This window comes from Epinephelus moara, chromosome 23 (genome assembly GCF_006386435.1).
Source record: "Epinephelus moara isolate mb chromosome 23, YSFRI_EMoa_1.0, whole genome shotgun sequence".
In the NCBI taxonomy this organism is placed as follows: domain Eukaryota; kingdom Metazoa; phylum Chordata; class Actinopteri; order Perciformes; family Serranidae; genus Epinephelus; species Epinephelus moara.
In genome coordinates, this window is record NC_065528.1 from 7,728,753 (window position 1) to 7,740,332 (window position 11,580).

At 39.0% G+C, this 11,580-nt stretch overlaps 1 protein-coding gene across 1 annotated transcript in view; it reads right to left on the reverse strand.

Annotated features, from left to right (window-relative positions):
- Positions 1-315: 315 nt before the first annotated feature.
- The window catches only part of ano2b (anoctamin 2b), a 119,438-nt gene continuing 108,173 nt past the window's right edge, over positions 316-11,580 (reverse strand). The window contains exons 27-28 of the mRNA XM_050036193.1: positions 6,898-7,003; positions 316-4,275 (exon numbers count right to left, since the gene is read on the reverse strand). Coding sequence (XP_049892150.1) covers positions 3,898-4,275; positions 6,898-7,003 — 484 coding nt within the window. The 3' untranslated portion in view covers positions 316-3,897. The remainder of the gene's footprint in view (positions 4,276-6,897; positions 7,004-11,580) is intronic.

An 11,580-nucleotide genomic window follows, 5' to 3' on the forward strand; every position in this document is an offset into this window, starting at 1 on the left:
AACTATCTGACCTGTTGAAAGTAAGCTATCTGAGTTATGAAATAATACCATGTACCCTACTCCTCTCTTTTAGTACCGATTTGTGTGCCACAGGTTATGCCACGTTTTCTTTGCAGCTTCTTGGTCAAACAACTCTCTAAAGGCTTTTCACGTAGGCAAAGATAGGAGAAAGTTGACCTGTAACAAACATTTTAATGATGGATGAAAGTTTCTGAGTCAGTGTGCAAACATAATTGAAATGATATGAGGTCGTATTTATTTTTTAAACGTGACAATTTGGAACAAAAACAAACAGTCTCAGTGTGCAAAGGCCTTTAATCAGAAAATGAAACATTTTGTCATCACTAGGTGGGATAAATACTCTCTGACACCCTCAAAAACACAGCCCTAAAATATACCAGCTATGCCAAGTTTTATAAAGAAATTGAGAGGAGTTGTGTTTCTGGACAATGGACTATTTTCTTCTTTTATACCTGTTTTGGTCTCCACCATCTTACAAGGTAAGTGTCAGGGTTTTCTTGGTCATAAAGGGACTTTAAATTTTATTATAGTGTTTCCCAGCTTAAACAGAGTGAATTTTTACAATTGAGTTAGCATGATTGACAGAAAAATGGGCAGTCCTCTTGCTTTTGTATTTTCTGCATTGGGACAACCAGTAGGAAAGCTGAGATGGATTCACCTCACCCGGTGCCAAAAGATAAAGGGGTTCTACGAGTAGATAAGCCAACAAGAGTTAACAGGTACCTATGATAATGACAATTATCAATATGATATGCATCCAGAAAAGTATTTCTATATCCATACATGTAGGATTGTCTGAATATATTGCTATGCTATCAAACTAGTTGCGATACCACATTCTAGTAAGCACAGAAACCTGCGTCAGCCTTGTATGTTTATTATTTTCTGAGGACTTGTCATTTGACCGGGTAATCTGGTCAAAAAAGGCCAAAATACAAAATAAAAAAGAACAGACCAATGAGATAAAAGCAAAACAGATCACACAACATGTAAAAATTATTTCATAATCCATCTAACAATCATGTATTAAAGAACTTCTACACCAGTTTAAGTAAGGAGGGGATCAGGGAAGGATAAACATTTGTCTTCCTGAATGACAAAAACCAGCATAACACCACTATCACGATTCCCATGTGAATACATTTTAAGTTAACAATATGTCACTGAATCCTAACTGAGCAGACAGATGTTGTGTTTTGTGTTGTACTGAAAATACAAGAGCAGTTACAAGGCCTCTGAAATAGTTCTGAAGGTTTACAGCATGTCGGCATCTTAGCATAACGAGAGCTGAATATGGTGTGCCAACAGAGTGCCTCTTCATTCCAAAGACAGTTGCCAAACCCGGTGTGTACCCCCAAAAGTCTTGCTGGCCAACAAGACTGCCAATGTGTCTTGGATACCAAGATACAACTGGCAGCAGAATTAACACTGCTACACCATAACCAGGTCTCTTGACACATCCATGGTTAAAGTTGAACTGGAATTAAATTCATTTTTGCTAAGTAATCGGCATACTGTACTGTACAACTAATACTACTGTGGGCTAAATGCTATTGGTGTTTGTTTTGACCTATGTAGGCTACTTATTTGGTTTCAATTGGAATTTCCAAAAAGAAGAAATTTAATTTTCATTCATTTTTTTCTGACGTGATGGCGCTTCAGTTTTCTTCAGGGGCCATTCATTTCTTATGTCATTTCTGGTAAGCTGAGCACTCCAATATCTAGGGTAGGCACTAACAATGCTCCCTAATAGCCTAGTACTTAAATTCCAGCAGATATAGGCAGTTACACTGAAGGGTTGATGTTATTAGCTATTTGTAATTTGAGTGATTGAGTGATTTGAGAACTGCATACACATTACTGCGTGATTACAAGTTAGGGTTTACAGACTACCTGTTGCTGTGAGTTTCGACAGTCTGGTCATTTACCATAACCTAATTTGTACCCATAAAAGACAGACAAGTAACGCTAGCAAGACCCTCTTCTTTCTATAATGCAAGACGAACATGGACCTTGCAGGAGCTGTGGATGACAAAAGCGTCGAGAGGGGGTCAGTGCTAATGTCAGCAAGCTAGGCTAATTAGCTTCCACTTACAGAGTAAAAAGCTAGTCAGTTTATCTTGCTAGCTTCCACTTCTGAATGAAAGATACATTTACACAGTACAATGGGTTTTCCAAAGTATTTAATATAAAGGGACAGAGGTCGTAAATTACTCACAGTAGCTAATTAACATGTGGGCTGGTTGGGGAAATCGTCTATGTATTAATGTAAATAAATCCTCATTCTGTGATGTATTTCAATGGGTAGTGGGCCAAGGAAGTTGACATGTCCCCTAGCAACATCGGCCCTCGAATATCAATCAACTGCTGCCAAAAGACAGGTTCCATTTATACGTCAATGACAGATTTTATCCTTTTCTTGGAAAAATTGAAATTATACACACCGCTGCAGTATCATTATAGCCTGTATTTCCTTGTACAAAAAGTGCTAATTCAAATTTCAGTTTAACTTTAACATGCAAAAAATGAATTTAATTAGAATGCTAATAGGTTTTTTAACAACTATACAGCAATAGTTAGACCAGATAGTAGGCCTATGTTAGCTAACAATCTAATATCTAAACATAAAATCAATCATATCTATCAGTGATGAAGTGACTGGTTGAAGAAACAGATGGTATGTTGAATGCAGTTGACAGTCTGTGTTTCTCAAGAGCTGAAGACTTCAAACATGGCTGCCAGAGGTTGCACAAGTTCTCTGATGCATGACACAGCTCCTCTGTATGTGTGGTAGTACCCCAGATTTATTACTTACCTGCAGGAAATATACAGTCTGGTATTTCATAATGAAGGACAGATTGTCAAGGGAAGTATTTGTAAGTGAGATAACTTCTAGTTCACTGTCATTCACAGTTTGCAAAAGAGCTGGCTCTCTGTTTTCATTTAGATTATTAAATCATCCTGTTCTCAGTTGACAGCTGTGAAGTCCATATGCTAACAGGAAAAACATTTGCTTCACAGATAATCTATTTCTAAAACTAGAGCTTGGACTGTCTATGATCTATAAGTGGCATGCAACACAGTGCCACATTGGCATGTGCATCTGATCATCAAATACGTTGAGCAGAGAAACAATGACCAGCGGCTGTGTACTGACTAACATTACAATTTTAGTAAAGTTTGAAAATGATCTGATGTGGTTCCTGAAATCTACGGAGAAAAATCAGCTGGAAAACAGTAAAGAAAATGATTTGCTCCTCTGGAAGGCTCATGTGTGTTTTCAGTACCATGTATTGAAAAGTACAGGAAATGTGAAATGTCGTAGCTGCTACAAATTCTGTTAAAAACAAAAATACATAAAGAGCATAAGCACGTAAAGCAGGAAATTCTCACAGTCCCCAGCCCTAGTAATGAGCCTGTGTCCATCAATCTGTTGATTAAGTGTTCATCACTGAATCTGTCCATTTGTTAAGAGTCTGTCTTTATCTCCAGTCTCTTCCAAGTTCTTGTAATATTCAGTTGTTCAGCCTAATACTGTAATTATTGCTTGACTACGCTATGAAGCAAGTGTGCCTCGCTAAATTATTTATTTTTACCAAAAAGTAAAAATGATAACACTTTATCAGGTGAACAGTCGGTGCAATTAGGAACAACACATAGACACCCATTCAACCAGTGTGGACATAACTCAAATTTGTTCAAAATGATGCTGTAACTTTAAAAAAAAAAAAAAAAAAAAAAACACAGCACTAGTGTCAGACACATCAGGGCACAAAAGACACAGGTAAAGACATTCACAAACCGAATCACCCGAGTAACATGTTCTCCAGTCCTGAGGCCTAGCTGAAGAGCCCCTACAGATGTGTGTGTTACATATCACACCGCTGTGTGTCTTGAATTCTCATTTTCATTTCTGGGTGTCGGGGTGAACAAGCTGAAGCTGGCGGCCCTACACCTGGCCCTCGGCCCTCCTCCTTCTCCGGCTAAGCCCTGCAAGCCATGCATCAGACCCGGGGGCAGGGTACTGAAGCGGCTCGGGATTGTCAAGCCTTGGCCCGGGTGGAGCGTTTGGCTGTCCGGCTGGAGGGTGGTGTCCTTGGAGAAGAGGCTCTGGATGAGCTGGAATTTTTCCTTCTCTTCCTGTAAGAAGACGTCGACCAGAAGTTTCTTCTCCCGTTTGAACTGCTCCACGACAGTTTTGGGAACGTCAGGGATCCCCCAGGCGACCATGAGGCTGAGGAACATCACCAGATTCTAGAAAAGGTAGAGATGAAGAGAAAGGGAAGGAGATGGATGACAAAAGTGACAAGTGGAGGAATAAATTAAGTTTTAGATCTCTTTTAAAGCTGTCATTGGTAACTTTCCTAATTATTTTTTCATATTTGCTTTAACTGTCACTCTGTCCACACAGTAGTACATAAGACAGATAATCTGTGAAAAAAAAATCCAGTTCCTCTGCCTCCTCATAGTGCTTCTAATAACTGTTTTATGTTTTCAGAAACATAATTTAGCATACTGTTTAGCTGTAAAATGAAAAAGTTTGTGATCTGGCCAAAAATGTTGGACACAGTCTAGCTAAAACTAAGTTCCACCCACAGAGCAGAGCAAACTCTCTCATTTTACAGCTAAACAGTACACTAAAATATGTTTCTGAAAACATCTGAGGCAAGAAACATGCAATGCAGTAACAGAATCTTGATTTACATTTGATCAGAGCTGCTGAATTTGACAGTTTGACCACAGTTCACAAGCAGTGATGAGTGACATGAATGACAGCTGCGTTAGAGACTCCTTGGCTCCGATTGGTTGTTTTCCGTCAGGCCTGGTGGATTCTTGGAAATGCCATTAGAAGTACAACAAGGAGGAGAAAACATGATTTTTTTCCACAAACTAACCATCTGATGTACTACTGTGTGGACATAGTGACAATGTCATCAAAATGACAAGTCTTAAAGTCTGTGAAGTTATAAGGAATCTAGGATCTAGAACGACATTTTGAGCCTTATTGTTTGTGCAGCTTGAATAAGTAAATATCATTGGATTTTGTTGTACCTGTTTTTCTTTGTTTTTCTTCTATTCTGGGGATAAACATGCTCTCAGTTTGAGCATTACGGTGTGCATAAAAAAACCCAACAATGTATAATGTTGCCATGGCTAAAATTTAGCCTTTATTTGGGCAAATTGGCAACATTGAAGGACCGTGAAATTAGCTATTAGAACTTCCTGTTTCAGTGTAACCATGGATGTATAGACAACTATCGATGGATTACTGTGATAGGAGAGAAAACTTTGAACCTGATGATTCTCAAGCAAGCTCTGGGGTTATAAGGAGCGTCTTTTTTCTTTGATTTCTATGCGGATCTATGGAGGTTGATTCACAAGGAGTAGATATTTTGTTGTGCTGGTATGCAGGCTAAACTTGGGGGGCAACCTACAATAAACTACAGTGACTAATTTCTAGGGCTATTCGTCAGAATTGTCAGTCGAATTAGATTTGGCTGGTCAGTACAAATATTAGATGATTGGGATTTGAATTATTTTTTTGTCCATATAAAGTTTGACCAGGTTCAGTGGGGCATTCAGTCTGGCAGAAGCGTTTGCTTAATATGGTCGACAAGGTAACTGTGCTATCAACCGATTGGAAATGTGCGATTACATTTTTTGCCGACACTAGATATCAAGCAAAAGCCAGAGACTGTGTCATATTAAGTTGCTGTGAGCTGTAACGTTGCTGCTTCTAAGCAGAACAGAGAGGGTAATGTTATCTCATGGCCTTACAGTGCACAGTCTCTCCTTCTCTGTGCCGCTGCATCATGTCAGCAGCTGTCTGTACCAAAGAGTATCGTGAAAGGGCGTCGGTAGCGTAGTGGATAGTGCCGGCACCCCATGTACAGAGGCGATGCCTCGCTGCAGTGGTCGCAGGTTCGACTCCGGCTTGCAACCATTTGCTGCATGTCAACCCCCGCTCTCTCTCTCACCCCATTTCACTCTGTCCTGTACATTAAAGGCAAAAAGCCCAAAAAAATAATCTTTAAGAAAAAAAAGAAAGAAAAAAAAAAAGTCTCGTGAAAGTCAAGCACACTCACGCTCAGCAAAATCTGGGGTCCAAAACTTCCCCAGAACTACACTGCCAAGCACAGCGATGAGCCACATAAAAAAAGACTGCTCGACTTGAAGCAATTTAAGTCAGCTGAGGGGTGTCCCACATGATTTAAATCTTTCATTTTCAAGGGGCTGCCCCACTAATTCAGCTTTTTTTTATAACTGCATGCACCTGTCTCTCTCACCTTACTTCATATATATCTCTCTATGTCCTCCCTGCAACCTTCCCGCACAAAATCTCTCATCTAGAAACTTTTGAGGGACATTGAAAAGGAATTTCCTGAATGCTGTCCATGTGTCTGACACTAGAGAATGATTTATCTGCAGCAGTAATGAAGGAAACCTTTCCAACAGCTTAGTTGTTGAAGGACATTTGGTAGACATATGTAAGTGAAGTGTGCAGGCGGACAGACGGATGTTTATCAGATGAGCTGCTCGCTATCTGAGTCATCTGGTAATATTCCTGATCATGATGAGAGTACACTGTGATTCACCTAATTAAAAGAGACCAGCCCACACAAATGCACGCACAATTACTTTATCTGTCTTTTTATTGAACAGATCGGTTACATTTAACTGCAGCGTATGCTTTCAACTACACTGCAGAGTAATGAGAGAGTGATGCCGCTGAAAAGTTCCGGCCATGTGTGTGCACCTGTTAAAGATGTCTGACTGACTTCCGTATGTCTGTTGTGCTTTAAGACAGTCTTAAATGTCTGAATCCCGGACACATGAGCTGATAGAAATTAACCAGTGTACACAATGAGCTCATACCTGGAACAGTATGACGAAAGCCAGTCTTGCAGCCAGGACACACCAGTACTGTTTGGAGAACGTGTACGCTTCTGAAGACCACGGGGGCTCCCTGTAATCTTTATACCTAAGAAAAAAAACAGAGTGTGGATGATAAAAATGTCTTTTGTTTCATTGTTTCATGCCTGGTGGAGCTTTGTTTGGAATCAAGTGCATGAGCAGAGTGAAACACTTAAACAAAAGCACCACCCCATAAAACACGGAGGGCGCCCACACTGTTTGACTGGGAGATGCAGTGCAGAGCCTCAGACAGACTCTCCTCCCTCCTGATTTATCTGTACCTGGCTGAGATCTAGTCTCATTACAACATCCCTCTCCTCCACACAGCTTGGGACCAGACTCAAAGTGCAATAAACTTTATTAGGATTCCTTTCCTTTGTTTTCTTTGTAGTAAACACTATTTATTGTGCTGGCAAAACAAACAGCAGAAAACTCGAACCACATGTCGAGGCAACGAATTAAAGCAGAGATAAGGAATCAGAAAAAGACGGGAGAGGAGAATAAGAAAGCAAGACAAAGGTAAGGAACAGAGGCAGGAGAATAAGAGGAGCATTTTGAGATAGAGAAAAAACAGAGAAAGAAAAGAGGAGATGACAGAAGGGATGATAAAAAAGCGATAAAGAGAAGAGATGTGTTTGGTTTCAAGCTGTCAGATTAAAGACTGAAAGAATTTGTGTGACTGGGCAGGTTGAAGATATTGTCCTGTCCGGTATAACACACACACACACACACACACACACACACACACACACACACAGCAGCACGAAACAACTGTTTATCTGTTTTAGTATGTTTATTCTTCTAGTTCAAGGCTTAAGGAAAATGAGGATCTAACACATCTAACAATACATAAATAAAAACATTTGAGCCATTCCTTTATAGTCACTGATGAAATTAAGTCTTTGTATTGCTTCACTCATATTTTAGTAAGTAGTGTTTAGTAGGCCTATGCTTTGTTGTGTCAAAAAGAAATAAAATAAATAAATATTGGTTCAACGTTACTGCAAATAAAGTTTCCCCTTTTGTCGCTGGCAGGCTGCGATCACGTATCCAACGAGTCCTGAATGATTCTTGTGTTGGAGTATACCTTGTTACTAAGTGCACAGACTGCCAGTGTGGTGCAAGTCTTTCATTAGCAGACTGTAAGAGGCAATAAAAATTAAAACGTGGTGTAATGCAACTTGTGGCAGTCGGACAGTTCAGGCGCCAGAGCTGCTGCCGCTAAATCTATTGGCTGCAGCGCAAAAAATAAAGATCAGAGAGCAAAGTACAATGATGTCAAGTTGTAGCCGGGCTGTTTGACATACACACGTAGAGAGAAAACAATTGAGCGTCTCTGTGGCTGAACAGTCTCAGGAGCATAACGTACAACTGTCTAACAATAAAGCAAAGAATCTGCCCGTCTCTCTGTCTGTCCATCTTTCGGTGTGTCCTTCACATATCTCAACAGCTGTTCATTTGATCTACTTCACATTTAACGAGTGTATCACTGGGGACGCGCAATGTCGTAATTGGTGCAATTTGGACACGCAACACATCCAATATAAACTTTGAATAAAGATGTGAAAGGCACTCTGTTGCTCTGTGCAGTAGCAGGGTGGGGCTTCAGGGCTCTGCAGAGAGTCAAGCATGTCTCACTATGTGTATTCCACCAATGTTTCTGACTTGGGTGTTTTTCTTCGCCTTACTAACTTATAACACTAATAACGTTTCCCCCAGCAAAATACATTTACTAATTAATTTAATGCTCTACTTTTGGTGGTTGTGTCAACACAAGTGACTAACACACCTATTTGGAAATTAATACACCCGCTTAATGAACAACTCGTGTTTCTGACCCCAAGTAGCTGCAACAGTTGTGTTTTTTAGGGACAAATTTATTAATTTGGGGATTTTGCTTTACTTAGCACCCTCTCTCTAACTGGGGATATTGGTAGGCTATTTGCAGTGGCAGCAGAAGCACGCCAAACTTTTTTTTAAGTAAAACTATTAACTATTAAAATTAAAATTATTAATACTGCATAGTAAAAGTCCTGCATTCACATTTCAACTTAAAGCAAAGAGTAAAAGAGAGGCATTGTCAGCACAATATACTTACATTTAATTTGTTGAATAATAATTCCTGATGCACGATACTGGATTTTTTGCCAGTATCCAATATGCCGATGTTTAACAATTTATTTGACCAATAACCAATACCAATACCAATATACCCACTTTTTCCCCATCTAACTTTAGTGATCGTCAAGTTTCTTCTGTGATGTAATTGACATCATATTATGCATGCATACTCTTATTGGTCCACCAGCAGATGGAGACATGACATGATGGCCAATTCTAATGGCGAATTTTAAAGCCAATATTGGCCGATACTGATGACGTGCCAATATTATCGTGCATCCCTAATAAATGCATCATTTTTTTAATTGTTATATTTTGTTGAGTAAGTGAGTCTGAATCTGCAGTACCAGTAACAAGTCGTCAAAAAATATATAAAATATAAATTCTGTATAGGGTGGGTGGGAGAGGTGGTGGATGGGTCCGTTTTAACATTTAATCGCTACGTTTGACTATCCGGAATTACCATTATAGATATCAACGTCATTTTGACTAGTAGTAATGTCATTGTGACTAGTATGAATTTTAATTGAAGATATCTATAACGTCATTCTGACTAGTCAAATCTACTGTTACAGATATCTATAATTCAGTTTTGACTAGTAAGATTCAAACTATTTTTGCCATTCATGTGTATGGGGTTTGTCATTTTAGGTATCTCCAATTACATTATGACTATCTATAATTCCAATTTGAGATATCTACAACGTCATTTTGACTAGTCATAATTCAGTTGCAGATATCTAGAACGTCATTTTGACTAGTCATAATTCAGTTGTGGATATCTACAACGTCATTTTGACTAGTCATAATTCAGATGCAGATATCTACGACATCATTTTGACTAGTCATAATTCCGTTGTGGATATCTACAACGTCATTTTGACTAGTCATAATTCAGTTGTGGATATCTACAACGTCATTTTGACTAGTCATAATTCGAATTCAAGATATCTACAACGTCATTCTGACTATCTGAAACTCAATTCAAGATATCTAGAAAGGACCATGTAGATATCTTCAATTGATGATAATTAAAGATATCTTGAACTTGAATTATGACTAGTCAAAATTAAATTGTAGATATCTCAAACTGGAATTACAGATATCCACAATTCAGTTGCAGATATCCGCAATAACAATTGCAGATATCCGCAACTACATTGGAGATATCTATAATGACAAACCCCATACACATGAATGGCAAAAATAGTTTGAATCTTACTAGTCAAAACTGAATTACAGATATCTGTAATTAGAGTTTTGACTAGGCAAAATCTAATTACAGATATCTTGAATAAGAGTTTTGACTAGGCAAAATTATGTTGCAGATATCAGTAATGAATATCCAGTCTAGCGATTAAATGTTAAAACAGCTTGCCATATTGGTTAATGTCCTGGCATTGGTAGTGTCATCCTGGAATGTAAACAGGAGATGCAGAAGGAAACCTAGTGCATAATATGTAGACGTAAAAAGCCACTGACAAAGCGGCAACATGTGAAGACTTGGGATGAGAACGCATTGCAAGTAAATGTAGTGGTTAAATCTTTTCCTCTGAAGTAGAGGTACAAAGTGAATTGCATAATTTTTAAGTTATTTCGGGGCACAATGAGTTGGAATATCAACATAATTCAATACTACTTTTTAAATGTGAAGCTGTTTGTACGAGCGGTTCTCGTTCTCGCTGCAAGCAGCAATACCATAGGCCAAGCAATCTGCCCGTTCTGAGCAGGCACTGCACTATTAACCATAAACTGTGGAGTCTGAAGTGGAAAAACTTTGCTTTGTTATTTTCTGTCACTATCTACTCTGTAAAAACTGAACTGTGTTCAGTTATTCCTGGTACGAAGCCAAGTTGATGGAGAAGTTTCACTGAGCTGTTTCCTGTTGGATACAATCACTCCTACATAACATAAAGAGGGTCTCGCCCGCTTTATGCTCAACTTGAGGGTTTATTTAGAATGCAGTCAGTTTTTCACATATGGAAATATATAGGAACACAGCAGGATTCAATCAAAATCATGTCTTCAGCAAAGCAGCCGGCTGAGTTGACAGCTGAGGGGGAGTTGTGTCTGCAACTGCTTACAAACCTGCTGCACATAATCATATCATAAAGCAATAAACGACAATAAAGTTGTTTTGCAGCTTTTACATTACTGACTTATTCTGCACTGTAGGCTACAACACTTCCTTCTGAACACCAATCTAAGGAACAAAAAACACTATCAAACTGTAATTTTTAATATGGATATTCAGCAAAGTCAGATTGCTTCAAGGACAATCTGAGCAGCTAATCCAGAAACATCACGTTTTTTTTTAATTTCAGGTTACTAATCCGACCATCAGCCTGCTGCACAGAAGTTATGGTCTATAAAAGACTTTACTCATGCCTTTAAACTGAAATATGTCGGGAGGAGAGGCGTGTGTAGTGCAGGGCGGGGAGTGACTCTGGAGTAGGAGTGGGTTCTGCAGACTCTCTCGGCTTTATGTTACGATACTTTTGGGCTTCATTTCCACAACAGCTA